General features: G+C 46.4%; 1 protein-coding gene across 2 annotated transcripts in view; it reads right to left on the bottom strand.

The window, feature by feature from the left end:
• Window positions 1-358: 358 nt before the first annotated feature.
• Window positions 359-23,352, bottom strand: part of LOC135054817 (zinc finger protein OZF-like) — a 27,724-nt gene continuing 4,730 nt past the window's right edge. The window contains exons 5-8 of one of the 2 annotated variants that reach the window (XM_063958189.1): window positions 23,080-23,191; window positions 20,475-20,572; window positions 7,929-8,046; window positions 359-3,965 (exon numbers count right to left, since the gene is read on the bottom strand). In XM_063958189.1, the coding sequence (XP_063814259.1) occupies window positions 2,734-3,965; window positions 7,929-8,046; window positions 20,475-20,572; window positions 23,080-23,191 (1,560 nt within the window). In that variant the 3' untranslated portion in view covers window positions 359-2,733. The remainder of the gene's footprint in view (window positions 3,966-7,928; window positions 8,047-20,474; window positions 20,573-23,079; window positions 23,192-23,352) is intronic. The other variant, XM_063958190.1, reaches the window with a different exon arrangement.

Raw genomic sequence — 23,352 nt, 5'->3', positions numbered from 1 at the left:
CTGGCGTAATGTATATAAGGGGCACTACCTGGCGTAATGTATATAAGTGGTAATACTGTGTGCGTAATTTTGAATAATGTTGACTACTATGTGTCATAATTATTTTACGCCCCTATATTTTGTCATTTTTTTATGACCCTATATTTATGGATCTTGAGGGGGGGGGGCACCAAAATGTCTAGTTACAGCTCTGAGGATGAGATCGGTCACATTTGTATTTGTAGAAAGGCGCAAAATTGATAGTTTGCAGGAGGGCGCCGAACACCCTAGCACCGGCCCTGGTGACGTCCTTCCTTTATTTTATTTTTCCCTTTTCAGCACTTTAAGTTATCTTAAAGAAAACAAACGGACAACTTGGTTGGAAAGGACTGCAGATTTTATTACTCCGGCTGTGTACAGACCATAAGATTGCATGCCATGTCCCTATATATACGTTTTTCTTACACATATTATAAAGATGAAAAAATTAGAGAGATACAATCGCAAGAAAAGTAAAAGAAATCATCTAAAAAACATTATCCACTGTGAAAACTACAATACACAATATACAAGTCATTATAAAACAAAGGCCATGTACTTTAACCCCTATAGAGAGAGCAAGAACTATAGGAAATATCTAATGTTGAAAGTTACATTGATTCCAAAGTCACATGAATGAAAGCACAATTGTCAACGACAAACAGTGCAGGCAGCCATCTTGGGGTGATGCATGGTGGTACCTCAGTGATGTCACTGGTTCCTAGCAACAGGATGTGTTCTCATGGGTGATGTTTCTAGCCACAAGATGCCTTTGTCCACTGTGTGTTACGCTGTAATTCTTATAAGAACTGTCCTATATATAGTATTATCATGTTATATTTATAAAGCAACAACATATTACTCAGCCCTGTACATTGAGAACATGAAGATAAAATAACATATAATGACATGAAGCAGAAGTGTAGATGAGCCTGCCTTATCGAGCTTGCAATCTAAGAGACGGGGGAAATACTTAATACATAAGGTAGCGGTATATTAATTTTTGCTGTTGCTTAAGATACATGTACATGAATACAACCAATGTGCTAATTCCTGGCTCTGGGCAGCAGGTGGGTACAGTTACTGTGCTAGTTCCTGGCTCCAGGCAATTGGTGGGTACAGTTACTGTGCTAGTTCCTGGCTCCAGGCAATTGGTGGGTACAGTTACTGTGCTAGTTCTTGATTCCGGGCAGTTGATGGGTACAGTTACTGTGCTAGTTCTTGATTCCGGGCAGTTGATGGGTACAGTTACTGTGCTAGTTCTTGATTCCGGGCAGTTGGTGGGTACAGTAACTGTGCTAGTTCTTGATTGCAGGCACTTGGTGGGTACAGTTACTGTGCTAGTTCTGGATTCCGGGCAGTTGGTGGGTACAGTAACTGTGCTAGTTCTTGACTCCGGGCAGTTGGTGGGTACAGTTACTGTGCTAGTTCTTGATTGCAAGCAGTTGATGGGTACAGTTACTGTGCTAGTTCTTGATTCCGGGCAGTTAGTGGGTACAGTTACTATGCTAGTTCTTGATTCCGGGCAGTTGGTGGGTACAGTAACTGTGCTAGTTCTTGACTCCAGGCAGTTGGTGGGTACAGTTACTGTGCTAGTTCTTGATTGCAGACAGTTGGTGGGTACAGTAGCTGTGCTAGATCTTGATTCCGGGCAGTTGATGGGTACAGCAACTGTGCTAGTTCTTGATTCTGGGCAGTTGGTGGCTACAGTTACTGTGCTAGTTCTTGATTCCGGGCAGTTGGTGGGTACAGTAACTGTGCTAGTTCTTGATTCCGGGCAGTTGATGGGTACAGTTACTGTGCTAGTTCCTGGCTTCAGGTAGTTGGTGGCTACAGTTACTATGCTAGTTCCTGGCTCCAGGCAGTTGGTGGACGGTTACTGTGCAATCAGAAGGACTTTGTAAAGACATATCCTTCACCCTTTTTACAGAGCAAAATCTAATTTTCAAATGAGCACGTAATACAAAACTGGCTCCATGTCCTAGCATAATCCGCAAAGCTTTTCATTCCTCGCAAACACATCTTGACCCACTGAGCCGTGCTGGAATCTGTACAAGGGTGTGCGTTTGTGCGAAAATTACCACACAGCATCACAAAATGGCATTTGCACTGTGGCCACACATTTCTATTTACACGATTCCCAGTATCTGTTTGCAAAACTCATTATATGAGTCATAGATATTTACAATGTATGGTACAACATAATGTATTAGTGTCTTCCATCTTCTTCATGATTCCATCTTGCTGGAATCATGTATTACTCAGGACCCTATATAACGGCATTGTCAGGAATTACTTTTGGAGAATGATGCGGATATGTAACAGAAACAGGGCATGGCAATACGTTCTACACATAAGAAATGTCTTAAAAGTATTATGTCGACACTCTACATTTCATCTGTCCATGGGTGGTAATTAAGTTATAACTGGTATATATACTAATACTAATACATACTGTCACGGCAGCCCTAAACAGGGCCCCTCAATATATTACTGAGGACACAGTCTCTAATTTATATATATATATATATATATATATATATATATACACACACGCTTATTTTCTTAAGTGACATTAATATCAAACAGCTTTCTGTATATTGTATGAAGCATTGCTGCAACCCTGTTTGGTGTAAATATTTGCTCATGGGAATTACTTTCCCTTATATTTTGTGATTAATTGCATGTAAAACTTTAACACCAAAATGTTTTCTCTCACGTGTGACGTTTCCGGTGTTCAAGAAGGTGTGATTTCCGTGTAAAACATTCCCCACACTCAGCACACGGAAAGGACTTGGCGCACGTGTGCGTTTTCTGATGCGATACAAGATGCGATTTGCGTGTAAAGGATTTCCCGCACTCAGCGCACAGGAAGGGTCTCTCACCTTTGTGAGTCCTCTGATGTTCTACAAGATGGGATTTGTATGCAAAACATTTCCCACACTCCAAACATGGAAACGGCTTCTCACCTGTGTGAGTCCTCTGATGTGTAACCAGATGCGAGTTATAGGCAAAACATTTCCCGCACTCGGCGCATGGAAATGATTTCGCACCTTTGTGGTGTCTCAGATGTTCAACAAGATGTGCTTTATAAGTAAATAAGAGGCCGCACTCAGGGCATGGAAATGGTTTCTCGCCGCTGTGAGTTTTCCGATGTTCCACCAGATGAGTTTTCCGTGTAAAACATTTCCCGCACACAGCGCATGAAAACGGCTTCTCTCCGGAGTGACTTCTCTGATGTTCCACAAGATGCGATTTATACGTAAACCATTTGCCGCATTGAGGGCACTGGAAAGGCTTCTCCCCCGTGTGCGTTCGCTGGTGTGCCACAAGATGCGATTTCCTGGTGAAAAATTTCCCGCACTCAGAGCAAGAAAACAACTTTGTACCGGTGTGAGTCCGCTGATGCGCCACTAGGTAAGATTTCCTTGTAAAATATTTCCCACACTCAGAACACGGAAACGGCTTATCTCCTGTGTGAGTTCTCTCGTGTTCTATCAGGTGCGATTTCCTTGTACAGTATTTCCCGCACTCGGAGCAGTTAAAGGTTTTCTCACCTGTGTGGAGTCTCTGATGTTCAATGAGGCCTGCTTTGCGTGTAAAACATTTCCCACACTCAGAACACGGAAACGGCTTCTCACCAGTTTGACTTATCTGGTGTGTAGCAAGATGGGAATTATAAGCAAAACTTTTACCATAATCAGAATAGGAAAAGACTGTGTCACCTGTATGAGCAGTGCTACGTGTACCCATATCTGAATTATCAGGAGAACATTCGTCATGATTTGAGGGATCTGATAACATATCTGCACTGTGACGTACTGGATGTATATTTAGGGCCATGGGGTTTTCTCCTCGAGAATCTCTAGTGATAGCGTCTTCTATTTCAAAATCTGGAGACAAACGGAGATGTCCCTCTGAGGTATTCCTGGTTTTGCATCTACCTACTGGAAATAAATGTACAGAAACACTGAGGACTAAAATTTCATACTATCAGCAACTTCAAAAGGTTCAGTTGTTTGATTTCAATTAGCAAACTGTGGGGGTTATTCAGAGTTGTTAGCAAACCAAAAATATCTACCAATTGGGCAAAACCATGTGCACTGCAGGTGGGGCAGATGTAACATGTGCAGAGAGAGTTAGATCTGGGTGGGTTATAGTGTTTCTGTGCAGGGTAAATACTGGCTGCTTTATTTTTACACTGCAATTTAGATTTCAGTTTGAACACACCCCACCCAAATCTAACTCTCTCTGCACATGTTACATCTGCCCCACCAGCAGTGCACATGGTTTTTCCCAATTGCTAACTTTTTTGGTTTGCTAACAAACCTGAATAAGCCCATGTGTACGCTTCATTACAATTATAAAATGTACAAATTGCAAACGGCTACCATAGGATGCTACCACAGATAAAGGAATGATAATTCATCAATGAATGAAATGGTGCACTAACAATAAAAATATTGCTTTCATTAAATATTAAATTAAAATAATTGCATAGTTGTGTTCCTTATATTTAAAAACTGTTAGCGAAACATTTGCATTTAAAAATAATAGAAAGTGTATAGAATGAAAAGTGACAGTAAAATATTCATCCACTGTCTCCCGTGTGTTGTTATTAATAATTTATTTTGTGTGTGTTGTGAAGTTGTAATGGAACAATTATATCCTGATATTATAGTCTGACCATTAGTATAATCATAGGCAGTTACCTCTTGTAACGCAAACTATTTGTTAGATATTAGATTCAATTAGTGAAAGAAGCATCTTTTCGCTAGTGTTGTTACCAAGTCGTGCTGATTAGACATTATTGATCGTGGCACACTTACTTCCAGGGCCGTAACTAGGGCAGTGCGACCGTGGAACAGAGCGCAGGAAGCCCTGGGGGTGGAACTGGTCACTGATGCAAGTTCATTTTGCATGAGGCTCTGCCTGACACGCGGCAGCCTGACTTACTATAACCGCCACCGCAGCTTCGCTTGGCTCCCGTGTGTAGGAAGCTCTACACACTTCAGTGACGCGATCCTTGGAGTGAGAAGCTGCGCAAGGCGGGTCAGTGCTCTGTGCAAGGCAGGGTAGTGCTGGTGACTGGGTAAGTGTGTATTTAGGGGAGAGAGCCGAGGAGGGATTACACTGTGTGACATATTGTGTAAGGGGGCTGGGAGGGGGGGGTGTGTGGTTTGAACTGTGTGGCATAATGTGTACAGGGGAATTTGTACTGAGTGGCATAACGTGTAAGGGGGCAGAAATTTGTGCTGTGTTGCATAATGTGTAAGGCGGGGTTGTAATGTGTGGCATGATGTGCAGGTGGGCAGGTATTTGTACTGTGTGGCATAATGTCTAAGTGGATATTTGTACTGTGTGGCATAACGTGTAAGGTGGGAAGTTTGTACTGTGGCATAATGTGTAAGAGGGATTTGTACTGTGTAGCACAATGTGTAAGAGGGATTTGTACTGTGTAGCACAATGTGTAAGAGGGATTTGTACTGTGTAGCATAACGTGTAAGAGGGGTTTGTACTGTGTAGCATAATGTGTAAGGGGGATTTGTACTGTGTAGCATAATGTGTAAGAGGGATTTGTACTGTGTAGCACAATGTGTAAGGGGGATTTGTACTGTGTAGCACAATGTGTAAGGGGGATTTGTACTGTGTAGCATAATGTGTAAGGGGGGTTTGTACTGTGCAGCATAATGTGTAAGAGGGATTTGTACTGTGTAGCACAATGTGTAAGGGGGATTTGTACTGTGTGGCATAATATGTAAGGGGGATTTGTACTGTGTGGCATAATATGTAAGGGGGATGTGTACTGTGTGGCAAACAGTATAAGGGGGGATTGTACCATCATAATGTGTAAGGGGGTGTGGGGATTCATTACTCGATTGCGTTGCATTAACGTAGCCTAGCATATTTTGGAGATGGACAGTCTCAAACTCATACGCTAACTGTACTGAGTGTAACTTCACTGCATCATCATACAGGAGAATCTCCGTTCTCAGCAGTAATGCAGCTACTGAGATGCAGCATTAGACAATTATGTAGGTTCTTAGGTCGTAATACATACACACACACACACACACACACACACACACACACACACACACACACACACACACACACACACACACACCAATTATATTTTCATGCAGAGGTACTGACACACAGCTGAAATGCCAATGCTCATTTCGCTGTAAGGCAAAATATAAAACCACAATACCAAGCACATGGCATAGACAGAGCTACCATGGTAAGCCAACTGCACAGCCACACTGGACAACTACACGTAATATGGAGGATTTTGGTAAGTAACCGTTCCCAACCATACACACTGCCCAGCTGCATCATGGGAAAGGAAGCCTCTTCAGCCAGTAACATTGGTCAATTACAAGGTTACTGGCGCTGACCTCACACACACACTGGAGTCTTGGGACCTGTGCAGAGCAGTCCTATGTATAGTTTTAGTTCTCCAGTTGGACATACAGGGGGAAATTCAATTATTTTGGGCGCTCTATCTCCCGTCTAAAGTGACAGCGAAAGCGGGGTGCAATTCAATTGTTTTTTTTTTTCCATGCTGATCGCGCCCAGAGAGGTCAGGTTTAACAAATTAAAGCAGCTAAACTCTGTCAAACTAATGGGCGCAATGCAAAAGATTTTCAGCTCACCACCCCCAGGGGGTGCGAGCTGAAATGCTGGCGTTGGCAACTGATCGCACCTAAATGGAGCTACAATTGAATAGCTCAGTTGGGCGCCATCTACCAGCAAAAACATCAATCGCATAGCCCCAATAGGTTGACGTTTCGGATGCAGACAGGCACTGAAAGGGGAAAACAGCAGCATCAGGACAAAGAAGAAAGCATTAAGGCAGAGCAGGTTGCAGAGACAGGTCAGCATAAGAATAGATACACAGAATCCAAATAAAGGTGGGTGGAGTTTGTGTTAAAATGGGGTGTGTGATCTTAGGGTATGAGGACTCAACTGCAATTTTGCTTAATTACTGCAGTGTTACTATACACGTAGTGAATCAAATCTGCACAACATTAAACAATGAAGATAATGGGGCTGATGTCTCCTGATGTATGACATACACCAGAGAGTGTGGGGAGAAGACTGGTCAGATCTCTGGGCTGGTAACACACAGTGACATGATGTGAGGGGGAGAGCAGGAGTATAATAGGGTCTGATGGCTCCTGATGTATGAGCTACACCAGAGAGTGTGGGGAGGAGACTGGTCAGATCTCTGGGCTGGTAATACACAGTGACATGATGTGAGGGGGAGAGCAGGAGTATAATAGGGGCTGATGGCTCCTGATGTATGAGATACACCAGAGTGTGGGGAGGATACTGGTCAGATGTCTGGGCTGGTAACACACAGTGACATGATGTGAGGGGGAGAGCAGGAGTATAATAAGGGCTGATGTCTCCTGATGTATGAGGTACACCAGAGTGTGTGGGGAGGAGACTGGTCAGATCTCTGGGCTCGTAACACACAGTGACATGATGTGAGGGGAGAGCAGGAGTATAATAGGGGCTGATGGCTGCTGATGTATGAGATACACCAGAGAGTGTGGGGAGGAGACTGGTCAGATCTCTGGGCTGGTAACACACAGTGACATGATGTGAGGGGAGAGCAGGAGTATAATAGGGGCTGATGGCTGCTGATGTATGAGATACACCAGAGAGTGTGGGGAGGAGACTGGTCAGATATCTGGGCTGGTAACACACAGTGACATGATGTGAGGGGGAGAGCAGGAGTATAATAGGGGCTGATGGCTACTGATTTCCCCACTGGGCAGATACTGTACATTTCTCTCATTAGTCTGCACTGACAAAGGAGGGTGTAGAATAAGAGACTGCTGTAGTGATAGAACAAGGAGAATATGTGACTCTCTCTGTAAGAAGTTATTATTACTCACCTGTGCTGGTACCTGTTGGGATTTCCTCCTCCTTACACTGATCAGCCCTCATGTATGTCTCCTCTTCTTCTTCTTCCTCCTCTACATATTCTACCTTAATTACAGTCAAATCTTCACCCTACATAAGCCACATAATAATATTTTTTTAAAAATAGGATTTTAATTACCTACCAGTAAATCCTTTTCTCGTAGTCCATAAGGGATATTTGGGGAGACTTAGTACAATGGGGTATAGACGGGGTCCAAAAGAGCCGGTACACTTTAAATTTCTTCACTGGGTGTGCTGGCTCCTCCCCTCTATGCCCTCTCCCACAGGCAGTTATAGGTAAAACCGTGACCGAAGGAGAAAGGACATATATGCTATAAGGAACATAACAACGAGTGGTGAGATTTATATACCAGCACACCACTAACATAAAACAACCAGCAACAGTTGGTAACAACAACAGCAACAGCAACAGCTGAACAGGTAACCATATAAAAGAGAACCTGCAGAAACGTCAACGCACTGAGGCGGGCGCCCAATATACCTTATGGACTACGAGAAAAGGATTTACCAATAGGTAATTAAAATCCTATTTTCTCTAGCATCCATAAGGGATATCAGGGAGACTTCGTACGATGGGGACGTCCCTAAGCTTCCAGAACGTGCGGAGACATCTGCAGCACCACCTGCCCAAACTGGGTATCCTCTTTGGCCAGGGTATCAAACTTGTAGAACTTAACAAACGTGTTCTTCCCCGACCAGGTAGCAGCTCGGCAATGAAACAACTGACTGCTATATAGCGCCCCAAGAGAATATATATATATATATATACACATAAATATCAATAACGAATTTAATATTATCCTGGAAGACTGCGCATCCGTGAACACTATGTGTGGTGTTAACAGGATAAAGGAAAAGAGATTACGGCTGCGCTGTGTTCCAGGAAATAAGTTAAACGATGAGAGCCAACAGATTAAATTATATAGATTTATTGATAGTAAAACCACATATATGACCTTATAAAATCTAATCAAAAACACCTCTAAATGCTCCGTTTATAGGCGTCTGGTGAACATATATTAGCAATACATCGCTGGAATCACTCCCAATATCCAGGTGGTCACCTTTACCTCTACTACGCTGCACAGCGCAAGTGGGCACTGCAGGACATCTGGCCGAGGACGCTCGGCCCGCCGCCAGCCCATTCGAGAGGTAAAACAGTCATCTCAGATTTGGTGATATTACACACTTATAATTCCGGGACTGCAGCCTGTTACTCACCTGCCAGCCGTTTTATTTCAACTAAATTCAGCTTGTTACACTCCGGGACTGCACCTGAATTCCATTTGCCGGCTCTTAGCCCAGCAATTATTAGTGCTCTGTGAACTATGGACATCATCCTTATTTATAACAAATGCTAATATATGTTCACCAGACGCCTATAAACGGAGCATTTAGAGGTGTTTTTGATTAGATTTTATAAAGGTCATATATGTGGTTTTACTATCAATAAATCTATATAATTTAATCTGTTGGCTCTCATCGTTTAACTTATTTCCTGGAACACAACGCAGCCGTAATCTCTTTTCCTTTAGCAGCTCAGCAATGTTGTAGGGCCGAGACTCCACGGGCAGCCACCCAGGAAGAGGCCACTATCTTATAGAGTGGGCCTTCAGAGACCTAGGAACAGGTATGGCTGCCGACACATAGGCCTGTTGGATAGTAAGCCTAAGCCAATGAGCAATGGACGGCTTTGAAGCAGGGCAATTCTTTTTCTGCGCATCATATAGCACAAACAGGGAATCAGTCTTTCTGATCCGAGCCGTTGGCTTGACATAGATCTTCAAGGCTCGTACAGCATTCAATGCCTCCGGAAGAGCAGAAGTGCCAGAACTGGGCTGAATCACAATAGGCTGATTCAAGTGGAACGCAGAGAGAACCTTCGGCAGGAACTGCTGCCTAGTCCTGAGCTCCGCTCTGTACTAGTAAAAGACCAAGTAGGGACTTTTAAAAGATAAGGCCCCCAATTCAGAAACACGTATAGCAGAAGCTCATGGCCAGTAACATCACGGTCTTCCACGTGAGGTACTTGTCTTCTACCGTCATCAGAGGTTCAAACCAGGAGGACTGTAGAAATTCCAACACCACATTCAAATCCCAGAGTGCCGTAGGCGGTACAAAAGGAGGTTGTATGTGGAGCACCCCTTGCAAGAAGGTCTGAACTTCTGGTAACACTGCCAATTTCTTCTGAAAAAAAAGTGAGAGAGCTGAAATCTGGACCTTAATGGAACCCAGACGTAAGGCCTTATCCACACCAGCCTGCAGGAAACATCCTAAATGGAACCCTGCAGGCAGATACGTGCGTTCCTCGTACCAAGAGACATATCTTCTCCAGATATAATGATAGTGTTTTGACGTCGCAGGTTTCCGGGCCTGAACCATGGTAGCAATAACCTTTTTGGAAAGGCCCTTGTGAGCTAGGATGTTCCGCTCAACCTCCATGGCGTCAAACGAAGTCACCGTAAGTCCGGGCAGACGAACGGCCCTTGTTGAAGAAAATCTCTTGTTAGTGGTAGAGGCCAAGGGTCTTCGACGGACATGTCCAGAAGATCCTTGTACCACGCCCTCTGAGGCCAATCTGGGGCAATCAGAATTGCCTGGACTCCCTGATTTCTGATTCGTTTGAGCACCCTTGGGAGCAACGGAATCGGAGGAAACAGGTAGACCAGCTGGTAAGGCTAAGGCGACGTCAGTGTATCTACTGCCCTCGCCTGAGGGTCCCTGGTTTGTGAGCAATACCAGTGAAGCTTCTTATTGAGTCGAGAAGCCATCATGTCTATTTGTGGGCAGCCCCTGCTGAAACACCTGACGGTGGAGCCCCCACTCCCCCGGGTAGAGATCGTGATGACTCAGGAAGTCCGCTTCCCAGTTGTCCACTCCCGGAATGAAAATTGCTGACATTGCTCTTGAATTTCTTTCCGCCCAGAGGAGTATCTTTGACAGCTCTCGCATGTAGGCTCTGCTTTTTGTCCCTCCTTGCCAATTGAAGTATACCACTGCTGTGGCATTGTCCGACTGTACTTGGATCGCGTGATTCTTAAGCAGAGGAGAGTCCTGCCCTGGAACTGTGCCCCTTGGGTGACAGCCCCCCATCCTCTCAGACGTGCATCCATTGTGAGGAGGATCCAATCCTGAATCCCGAAACTCCGGCCTTCCAAGAGGCTGGAGGACTGCAGCCACCACAGGAGCGAAATCCTGGCCTGAGGTGACAGCCATATCATCCAGTGCATCAGTAGATGTGATCCGAACCACTTGCTCAGGAGATCCAATTGAAATGTTCTGGCATGGAACCTCCCATATTGGATCGCCTCGTATGAGGCGACCATCTTACCCAATAATCTTATGCAGAGATGGGTGGATACTCGAGCAGGTCGGAGCACCATGCGGACCATCTCCTGAAATGTTCTCGCTTTGTCCTCCGGGAGGAACACCTTCTGGGCCACAGTATCCAGTAACATCCCGCTGAGTTGGCTCCAGGTGGGACTTCTGTAAATTGAAAATCCACCCATGGTGTGACAGAAGTTGGATAGTGCAGTCAATATGGAGCAATAAAAGCTCCCTGGATTGCGCTTTTATGAGAAGATCGTCCAGGTAAGGGACAACATTGACCCCCTGGACCCGGAGCTGGAACATCATCTTCGCCATTACCTTTGTGAATACCCGCGGAGCTGTGGACAGGCCAAAGGGCAGGTCCTGGAACTGCTAGTGGTCGTCCAGCAGGGCAAATCTCAGATAAGCTCGATGAGGTGGCCGAATAGGAATATGAAGGTAGGCATCCTTGATATCCAAGGAAACCATGAATTCCTGTTCTTCCAGGCCCGCAATCACTGCTCTCAAGGATTCCATTTTGAACTTGAAAACCTTTAGGTAAGGGTTCAAGGACTTTAGATTCAAAAATAAGAATTTACTCACCGGTAATTCTATTTCTCGTAGTCCGTAGTGGATGCTGGGAACTCCGTAAGGACCATGGGGAATAGACGGGCTCCGCAGGAGACTGGGCACTCTAAAGAAAAGATTAGGTACTATCTGGTGTGCACTGGCTCCTCCCTCTATGCCCCTCCTCCAGACCTCAGTTAGGGAAACTGTGCCCGGAAGAGCTGACATTACAAGGACAGGAAATTTTGAATCCAGGGTAAGACTCATACCAGCCACACCAATCACACCGTACAACTTGTGATAACCTTACCCAGTTAACAGTATGAACAACAACTGAGCCTCACTCAACGGATGGCTCATAACAATAACCCTTAGTTAAGCAATAACTATATACACGTATTGCAGAAAGTCCGCACTTGGGACGGGCGCCCAGCATCCACTACGGACTACGAGAAATAGAATTACCGGTGAGTAAATTCTTATTTTCTCTGACGTCCTAGTGGATGCTGGGAACTCCGTAAGGACCATGGGGATTATACCAAAGCTCCCAAACAGGCGGGAGAGTGCGGATGACTCTGCAGCACCAAATGAGCAAACACAAGGTCCTCCTCAGCCAGAGTATCAAACTTTTAGAACTTTGCAAATGTGTTTGAACCCGACCAAGTAGCCGCTCGGCAAAGCTGTAAAGCCGAGACCCCTCGGGCAGCCGCCCAAGAAGAGCCCACCTTCCTTGTGGAATGGGCTTTTACTGATTTTGGATGCGGCAACCCAGCCGCAGAATGAGCCTGCTGAATCGTGCTACAGATCCAGCGAGCAATACTTTGCTTTGAAGCAGGAGCACCCAGCTTGTTGGGGGCATGCAAGATAAACAGCGAGTCAGTCTTCCTGACTCCAGCCGTTCTGGAAACATATATTTTCAAAGCCCTGACTACGTCCAGCAACTTGGGAGTCCTCCAAGTCCCGAGTAGCCGCAGGCACCACAATAGGTTGGTTCAAATGAAACGAGGACACCACCTTTGAGAGAAATTGGGGACGAGTCCTCAATTCTGCCCTGTCCATATGGAAGATCAGATATGGGCTTTTACATGACAAAGCCGCCAATTCCGACACACGCCTAGCCGATGCTAAGGCCAACAGCATGACCACTTTCCACGTGAGATACTTCAGTTCCACGGTCTTAAGTGGCTCAAACCAGTGGGATTTCAGGAAATCCAACACAACGTTAAGATCCTAGGGTGCCACTGGTGGCACAAAAGGGGGCTGAATATGCAGCACTCCCTTAACAAATGTCTGAACCTCAGGCAGTGAAGCCAGTTCTTTTTGAAAGAAAATGGATAGGGCCGAAATCTGGACCTTTATGGACCTCAATTTTAGGCCCATAGTCACACCTGACTGTAGGAAGTGCAGGAAACGACTCAGTTGGAATTCCTCTGTAGGGGCCTTCCTGGCCTCACACCGAGCAACATATTTTCGCCATATACGGCGATAATGCTTTGCTATCACGTCTTTCCTAGCCTTTATCAGCGTAGGAATAACTTCATCCGGAATGCCTTTTTCCGCTAGGATCCGGCATTCAACCGCCATGCCGTCAAACGCAGCCGCGGTAAGTCTTGGAACAGACAGGGCCCTTGTTGCAGCAGGTCCTGACTGAGAGGCAGAGGCCATGGGTCCTCTGTGCGCATTTCTTGCAGTTCCGGGTACCAAGTCCTTCTTGGCCAGTCCGGAACAATGAGTATTGTTCTTATTCCTCTCTTTCTTACTATTCTCAGTACTTTTGGTATGAGAGGAAGAGGAGGAAACACATATACCGACTGGTACACCCACGGTGTCACTAGGGCGTCCACAGCTATCGCCTGAGGGTCCCTTGACCTGGCGCAATATCTTTTTAGCTTTTTGTTGAGGCGGGACGCCATCATGTCCACCTGTGGCAGTTCCCATCGGTTTGCAATCAGTTGGAAGACTTCTTGATGAAGTCCCCACTCTCCCGGGTGGAGGTCGTGTCTGCTGAGGAAGTCTGCTTCCCAGTTGTCCACTCCCAGAATGAACACTGCTGACAGTGCTTGCACGTGATTCTCCGCCCATCGAAGAATCTTTGTGGCTTCCGCCATTGCCATCCTGCTTCTTGTGCCGCCCTGGCGGTTTACATGGGCGACCGCCGTGATGTTGTCTGACTGAATCAGCACTGGCCGGTTTTGAAGCAGGGGCTCTGCTTGACTCAGGGCGTTGTATATGGCCCTTAATTCCAGTATATTTATGTGTAGAGAAGTCTCCAGACTTGACCACAGCCCTTGGAAGTTTCTTCCCTGAGTGACTGCCCCCCATCCTCGGAGGCTTGCATCCGTGGTCACCAGGACCCAGTCCTGTATGCCGAACCTGCGGCCCTCGAGAAGGTGAGCACTCTGCAGCCACCACAGAAGAGACACCCTGGCCCTTGGGGACAGGGTGATCAGTCGATGCATCTGAAGATGCGACCCGGACCACTTGTCCAACAGATCCCACTGAAAGATCCTCGCATGGAACCTGCCGAAGGGAATGGCTTCGTATGAAGCCACCATCTTTCCCAGGACTCGCATGCAGTGATGCACCGATACCTGTTTTGGTTTCAGGAGGTCCCTGACCAGAGATGCTAATTCCTGGGCCTTCTCCACCGGGAGAAACACCTTCTTCTGTTCTGTGTCCAGAATCATGCCCAGGAAAAGCAGACGTGTCGTAGGAATCAGCTGCGACTTTGGAACATTCAGAATCCAGCCGTGCTGTTGCAACACTTCCTGAGAGAGTGCTACGCTGATCAACAACTGCTCCCTGGACCTCGCCTTTATGAGGAGATCGTCCAAGTACGGGATAATTATAACTCCCTTCTGCCGAAGGAGTATCATCATTTCGGCCATTACCTTGGTAAATATTCTCGGTGCCGTGGACAGGCCAAACGGCAACGTCTGGAATTGGTAATGACAGTCCTGTACCACAAATCTGAGGTACTCTGGTGAGGTGGATAAATGGGGACATGCAACTAAGCATCTTTGATGTCCAGCGACACCATAAAATCCCCCTCTTCCAGGCTTGCAATAACCGCTCTGAGCGATTCCATTTTGAACTTGAATTTCTTTATATAAGTGTTCAAGGACTTTAAATTCAGAATGGGTCTCACCGAACCGTCCGGTTTCGGTACCACAAACATTGTGGAATAGTAACCCCTTCCCTGTTGAAGGAGGAGGACCCTGACAATCACTTGCTGGAGGTACAGCTTGTGAATTGCCGCCAGCACTACCTCCCTTTCCATGGGGGAAGCTGGCAAGGCTGATTTGAGGTAACGGCGGGGGGGAGTCGCTTCGAACTCCAGCTTGTATCCCTGAGATACAATTTGTATAGCCCAGAGATCCACCTGTGAGCGAACCCACTGGCTGCTGAAGTTTCGGAGACACGCCCCCACCGCACCTGGCTCCGCCTGTGGAGCCCCAACGTCATGCGGTGGACTTAGTGGAAGCAGGGGAGGACTTTTGTTCCTGGGAACTGGCTGCATGGTGCAGCTTCTTACCTCTACCCCTGCCTCTGGCAAGAAAGGATGCACCCCTGACCCTCTTGCCTTTTTGGGAACGAAAGGACTGCATTTGATAATACGGTGCTTTCTTAGGCTGTGAGGAAACCTGAGGCAAGAAAGTGGACTTTCCAGCTGTCGCTGTAGACACGACGTCCGACAGACCGTCCCCAAACAATTCCTCACCCTTATAAGGCAAAACCTCCATGTGTTTTTTAGAATCAGCATCTCGTGTCCATTGCCGAGTCAATAAGACCCTCCTGGCAGAAATGGACATAGCATTAATTCTAGAGCCCAGCAGGCAAATGTCCCTCTGAGCATCTCGCATATATAAGACGACGTCTTTGATATGGCCCAGGGTTAGCAAAACAGTATCTCTGTCGAGGGAATCTATGTCGTCTAACAGAGTATCTGTCCACGCTGCTACAGCACTACACATCCAGGCTGAAGCAATAGCAGGTCTCAGTAGAGTACCAGAGTGTGTATACACTGACTTCAGGATAGCTTCCTGCTTTCTATCCGCAGGCTCCTTTAGGGCGGCCGTATCCTGAGACGGCAGGGCCACCTTTTTAGATAAGCGTGTCAGCGCCTTGTCCACCCTAGGGGATGTTTCCCAACGTAACCTGTCCGTTGGCGGGAAAGGGTACGCCATCAGTAACCTCTTAGAAATCACTAATTTTTTATCAGGGGAACTCCACGCTTCTTCACACAATTCATTTAATTCATCAGATGGGGGAAAGTCACTGGCTGCTTTTTCTCCCCAAACATATAAACCCTCTTGGTATTAACCGGGTTACTCTCAGAAATGTGTAATACGTCTTTCATTGCAATAATCATGTATCGGATGGCATTGGTCATTTTAGACTGTAAATGTGCCTCATCATCGTCGACACTGGAGTCGGACTCCGTGTCGACATCTGTGTCAACCATCTGAGATAGAGGGCGTTTATGAGCCCCTGACGGCTTCTGAGTCGCCTGGGCAGGCGCGGCCTGAGACCCCAGCTGTCCCAAGGCTGCAGCTTCATCAAACCTTTTATGTAAGGAGTTTACATTGTCATTTAAGACCTTCCACATATCCATCCAATCAGGTGTCGGCCACGACGGGGGCGATACCAAACTTATCTGCCCTTGCTCCGCCTCCACGTAACCTTCCTCATCAAACATGTCGACACAGCCGTACTGACACACCGCACACACACAGGGAATGCTCAGACTGAGGACAGGACCCCACAAAGTCCTTTAGGGAGACAGAGAGAGAGTATGCCAGCACACACCACAGCGCTATATAACACAGGGATTTTCACTGCTAATAAGTGATATACCCAATAGCTTTTTTGTATTCTTTGCGCCTAAATTTATGTGCCCCCCCTCTCTTTTTAACCCGTCTTGTACCTGGATACTGCAGGGGAGAGCCTGGGGAGCTGCTTCCAGCGGAGCTGTGAAGAAAAAATGGCGCTGGTGTGCTGAGGAAGAAGGCCCCGCCCCCTCAGCGGCGGGCTTCTGTCCCGCTTTTAGTGTAAAATAATGGCGGGGGTTTTTACATATATACAGTGCTAGACTGTATATATGTATTTTATTGCCAAAGGTACTTCAATTGCAGCCCAGGGCGCCCCCCCCCCCCCCCAGCGCCCTGCACCCTACAGTGACCGGAGTGTGTAAGTGTGCTGGGAGCAATGGCGCACAGCTGCGGTGCTGTGCGCTACCTTAATGAAGACAGGAGTCTTCAGCCGCCGATTTCGTCGTCTTCTAGCTTCTATTCTTCTGGCTCTGCAAGGGTGACGGCGTCGCGGCTCCGGGAACGGACGATCGAGGACAGGTGCCTGTGTTCGAACCCTCTGGAGCTAATGGTGTCCAGTAGCCTAAGAAGCACAAGCTAGCTGCAAGCAGGTAGGTTTGCTTCTCTCCCCTTAGTCCCACGTAGCAGTGAGTCTGTTGCCAGCAGAAGCTCACTGAAAATAAAAAACCTAATAAATACTTTTTTTTACTAGTAAGCTCGGGAGAGCCCACTAGGAGCACCCAGCTCTGGCCGGGCACAGATTCTAACTGAGGTCTGGAGGAGGGGCATAGAGGGAAGAGCCAGTGCACACCAGATAGTACCTAATCTTTTCTTTAGAGTGCCCAGTCTCCTGCGGAGCCCGTCTATTCCCCATGGTCCTTACGGAGTTCCCAGCATCCACTAGGACGTCAGAGAAATGGGCCTTACCGTTCGGCTTCAGTACCACAAACAGATTGGAGTAATAACCCCTGCCTCGTTTAGGGTATTGGTACTGGAACAATGACGTGGGACAGGACCAACTTTTGGATGGCTTGTTGCAACGTAACTTGCATAACCTCCAAAGCTGGTAAGCTTGATTTGAAAAAGCGTTTGGGGGGAGCACCGTCAAACTCCAGCCTGTAGCCCTGAGAAATGAGGTCCCTGACCCAGGTATCCTGGCAGGAAACCTCCCAGACGTGGCTGAAGTGACATAGTTTAGCTCCCGTCTCGAGATCCCCTCAGGGTGGGTGGGCACCATCATGCTGAGGACTTAGTGGAAGCAGAACTGGTGTTCTGTTCCTGAGAACCGGTGTTTGCAGGTCTTTTTGTCTTACCTCTGGTGCCTCTATTCACATTGGAGGCACCCCTGCACCCTAGATCGAAATCTGTCAGACCGAAAAGACTGAACAGACGGCCATGGGTAGGAACACCTAGCCGGTGGGGCCCCAGAGGGAAGAAACGTAGATTTCCCTGCAGTGACTATGGAAATCCACGTATCCAATTCAACCCCAAAGAGCCATTCCCCAGAAAAGGGGAGGGATTCAACACTGCACTTGGATTCTCCGTCCGCTATGCACCGACGCAACCACAAGGCCCTGCGCGCCGACACTGCCAAGGCAGATGTCCTAGCATTAATATTGCCCATTTCCTTGAGCGAGTCACACAGGACGCGTGCAGTGTCCTGAATGTGCTTCAGGAGAGTCACCATAGCGACCAGAGGCATATCCCCGGAGAGGCCCTCATGAATCTGAGTAGCCCACGTATGAATGGCATGGGTCATACAGCAACCCGCTATGACCGTCTTTTGCGATATACCTGCTGCTGTGTAGATAGACTTTAGTGTAGTCTCTATCTTTCTGTCCCCAAGGTCGTTTATGGTAAAGGAGCCCGGGGAAGGCAGCACCGCCTTCTTTGACAGTCGAGAGACCGAGACGTCATCTCCCGGGTGCGCTTCTCAGAATTTTCTTACTTCAGGAGCAAATGTGATAGTGTGCAAAAATCGTTTTGACACTTGATATTTTTTGTCTGGATTTTTCCAGGCTAACTCTGCAGAATCAGGGAAAGTGACATTAGGCTTATTTTGTGTAAAGAAAAACGACTGCTGTGACGCAGCGTCCTCTAGAAGGAGCTTTAACACTTCCCATATAGCCAGAATGAGGGGTTCAATACCCTCAGCAGAAGCGGAATCCCCACTAACGGGATCCAAGTCATCCCCATGCTCCTGTATTTCCTCATCTGAATCAGAGAGCAGAGCAGGTAAACCACGCTTTTGTGGTCCTGCGCTAGAGATGGGGGGCTGTGTAACATCTGCCCTAGCAGCTAAGTCTGCAACAGCCTGTTGTAGTAGCTGAGTTTTTTGAACATTAGCAGTGAGTTGTGATGACATATTAGACATCATAGTCTTAAGAGACCCTAACCAGGAGGGCTCTAGACCCTCTCCCCCAGCCCCCTCACTGATCTGTGTAGATTGGCTGCATTGTTCACATGAAACAGAATCAGATGATAAGGGAAAGAATCTGGTGTTGGTATGCACTGCATAGTTTGTGTTTACCCATGTTCACAGTAATCACAATGACATACACACAGACAGTAATACTTAGCAAGCCTGAGCTTACTGTATGTGAGAGGAGACACACAGAGAGAGAAGACCAGCACACCCCAGCTATACAGCCCCAATGAGGCTGTCAGCTTACTATATCACAGTGAAACACTAATCCATTTCTGTCCTGTATAGGACACAGATTGTGTACAATAGAGGCTCTACCCCTTTGCTACACCCTGTACCAGTTTTCCAGCGTGTCTTGTGAGTCAGGAGGAGCTGTGTGTGCTTGCTGCTGTTGCATTAAGCAAAGGAAGGCACCAAAATGCCGCTGATCCCGCACTGAGGTAAATCCGCCCCCCAATGGCGCAGGAGCTACAAAGATTTTTATACTTACAATGTCCTCTAGTTTGCTTAAAAACATCACACAAGTGCTAGTTTAAGCCACCGCTAGCCAGTTTACACGGGGGGCTCTAGCGGGTGCCCCCAAGAGGGTCCCATAAGCCGCACCCGCATTTAGCCACACCATGAACCCGGGGACCCCCCTAGCAGGGCCCCCGGCTTGTACTAACCACAATCATCACACTCAGGCAATTGAACAAACAACCTTTTAGGACGGTGGTCCTGCAGCGAGGAAGCGGCTCTGACACCTCGCAAGGCCGGTGACCCCCCCCCCCCCCCCCCCAACTCCCACGGTGCAGGTATGCTGTTGCTGTTTTTCTAAACTGCCTGTGGCATAGAGGGGAGGAGTCAGCTCACCCAGTGAAGAAATTTAAAGTGCATCGGCTCCTTTGAACCCGTCTATACCTCATCGTACTAAGTCTCCCCAATATCCTTTATGGATGCTAGAGAAATGCCTGAATTAACTGCTTGAGCTTTAATAATAGTATATCAGTGGTTCCCAAACTATCATGAATAACGGCACCCTAGAGTATCAGTATTTTTTCCAGGCACCGCTGGGATAAAAAAAAAAAAAAAATGGATACACTTTTTCTAAAATATCAAATTAAGTAAATTGTGCCCACCTGTGATCCTTAGGGTCAGTTATGTGGTGTTGTGCATGTGCATGTTTTATGATTGCAGCAACCGGCACTGGCTTTGCCTATCACTGAGTATAAAGAAATTGATTTGGTTCTGGACCACTAAATCGAGGCAACTCTGCAAGTGCCCTCAGGCACCCCAGTGTGCCTAGGCACACACTTTGAGAACCACAGGTGTATAAGACACAGACAACTGCTATCGAATAGTGATAGGTCACTTTGATATTTGGGGAGACCCTATATCCCACCTACTTGATACTCCTGAGTAGCACCGTGATTCTCCTCTGTACAGTCCTGGGAATAAAGAGGACGGGGACATCTCTCTGGGGTATCTCTGTTACTGGATCCATCTGTAGAAGACACACAGTGAGTGAGCACCATGTGTATATGCGATTATCAGGTGATGTGTGTACATTAACATAGTCAATGATAAGGAAAGCAAGAATGGCTCCCTATGCTGCATTTTCTAAGTATATATATAGGCACCTTTAATAGGTTCCAACCTTAAAATTATTGTGATGGGAAACATTACTACAAATGAGTTTCTTTAAATAATAGGGTCCATGAGTTTGGGCCTTTTTTTAAATTAATTATGAAACAATATATTTCTATGAACACTGTGGCTAGGCAGTTTTTTGGGCAGTACCATAGGAACATGGAGCAATCTTGGATAGAAGCATGTACCCAGCCTCCCCCCACCTTACTAAGGTATTAAAGTATTAGTAACATCTCAAACCACCAATTGTCTGAATAAGTCTTCTCAAAAACCATGTTCCCACTGTCTGACACAGTCCAGCAAAGCAACAACCATAGCAATCCCTAAATATGCCCTAGATAAGGGTCTGATCCCATACATAGAGCCTCACCATGAGTCTGGGGGAAGGAAAAACATTTTATTGCTCAGCAGAAGGCAGACAAAGTTTCAGTTGGTTATATAACCCCCAAAACAGAGGATATAGGGAAAAAGGAATCCTATCTGGAGCCACGTGGAAAATGAGAAGAGCTCTGGTTTCAGCCCCATTACACCTATCAGGCAATTGCAGTCAGATGCTCAGTGAGAAGATACAGTCTCAGTAGGAGTAGGTGGTTTATACTATGAAGTTTAGAGGTCACATGACCTCTGTGTGCCAAAGAAAATCAAAGACTGCTTAGACCAACTGAAGGGCCTGATACGGATTTGTGCGCAAACCCGATGGTTTATGTACAATTCCAATGTTTGGGGCTCTGTGTATATGCAAGACGTGTCAGGCCCAAGATCTGCGTTGTCGGGTGCAGACTTCCTGAACCTGGCTGTCCGGATCCGACGGCCAATCTGAGTAAGCTTCGGTGTACGCAGAATGACTGAGGTGTGCTACCGTCGCGAGTCATGACCATGGTGATCCGAGGCTGCGTCCTCAGACGCAGCACTTGTGATCTTGCAGGCAAGAGGCGTCTATCTCCTACATCGCCTCCTGCAGCATTTGCATTTGATTTGTACGGTATTGCACGTCCTCTTCACTGCGGCTGCACAATTCCTTACAAATCAGAATCAGGCCCCAAGTACAAAGTGAAGAACACACAGGAGACACGAGAAGCTGAAAAGCATCCAATTACTGAATGAGGTTGGGGACAGAGATAGACGGCAACATAATAGGGAAAGGGCGGTCATGTGCAAAAGCTGCGGCCTTATGGTGGGAAGAGGAAAATGTGATCCCTGTTCAAGTTTGGATTGTCTGTAACTATCTGAAATAAGCCATTTCTATAGAAGCATAGGCTTCTGGGTAATGTCATGTACATAACAGCCGTTTAAGTCAATACTTTACCCCCCATGGTTTTCAGAGGCAATTGCAGGTTTGTATCAAGACAGAAAATTAAATAACAGTCAGGTTGTATCAATACTGTTTGGAGTCTCTGTACAGAATACAACATTCTGGTCATTGTGCAACGTGCTATAGAGGTGCCCCACCACACAGATCAAGACTGATAAATGCCAGCACAGCCTGGTACCACTATGGATGTGCACTATGTCTGACATGCTGTCCTTCTCCCACACTGGTAATGGGTGGCTTTGATCAGATTGTAGGTAAGGTTATGAAAAATCCCACTTGTGTTAGTGGCCTCCAAGACAGCCCAGCCTACACCCAAAGGACGTTTCCCACCGTGAGTAGAAAGAAATGTTGTAGGAAGATCCCCGAATTTATTCATGACGATTAGGCCAAGTACCTTTGGGATAACCGCCCTTGTTTCTGTAGAGGGAACAAATCTCAATTGATCGAACGGAATAACGAGTGTGTGGGGTGTCAAAACGGTAGACACCGGCTCTGTGTAGGTAAGGATACAAATAAGCTGTGAGTTCAGCCAATCCCATTCTCTGCAGTGGCCAGTTACTTCTACAAAGGGTTACTGATAGGGTTACCACCTCATCCCTTTAATTCTGGACACATATTAATTACACAGGTTCTGGGGCTGGCTGACTTCAAGACTCCATTTTACCTGGTTTTAATCAGCCACAGAACCTGTGTAATTAATATGTGTCCAGAATTAAAGGGATGGGTGGTAACCCTAGTTATTGATGCTAAATAGCAAGAGAACATGATCCATTGATCCAGGAAGCCCCCAAGCACATTAAACGGTTCCATCTGTATCGGATTCCAAGTCATCGAAATGCGGATAAGTAGTGTGGGTGCTAATTATTATTATATTATAAAAAGAGGTGGCATTATGGAGTCTAATAGGGGCTGATGGTTCCTGAATCCCCCAATGGGCAGATGCATTTTATTTATTAGTGTGTACTGACACAGGAGGGTGAAGCATAAGAGAACGTTCTAGTGACGGAAAATAATGTGACTCCTTACTGTAATCTGTTGTTATTACTCACCTGTGCTGATATCTGTAGGGATTTCTTCATCCTTACACTGCTGATCACCCCTCACATACGTCTCTTCTTCTTCCTCTATATATTCTACCTTAATTACAGTCAAATCTTCAGCCTAAGTAACCCACAAAACAGTAACACTTTAATAATGTCTGATTTCACAAATTAATTGAGCTTAACAGTAGACTATCAGCATACAAGATACACAAAGCATCTCTAGAGATCATAAAGTGGTAAGTCACTTTGATATTTATGGGTAAATTAACTAAAACCTCT

Source organism: Pseudophryne corroboree, chromosome 3 (assembly GCF_028390025.1).
Source record: "Pseudophryne corroboree isolate aPseCor3 chromosome 3, aPseCor3.hap2, whole genome shotgun sequence".
Classification (NCBI taxonomy): Eukaryota; Metazoa; Chordata; class Amphibia; order Anura; family Myobatrachidae; genus Pseudophryne; species Pseudophryne corroboree.
This window is presented reverse-complemented; position numbering and strand designations above follow the sequence as displayed.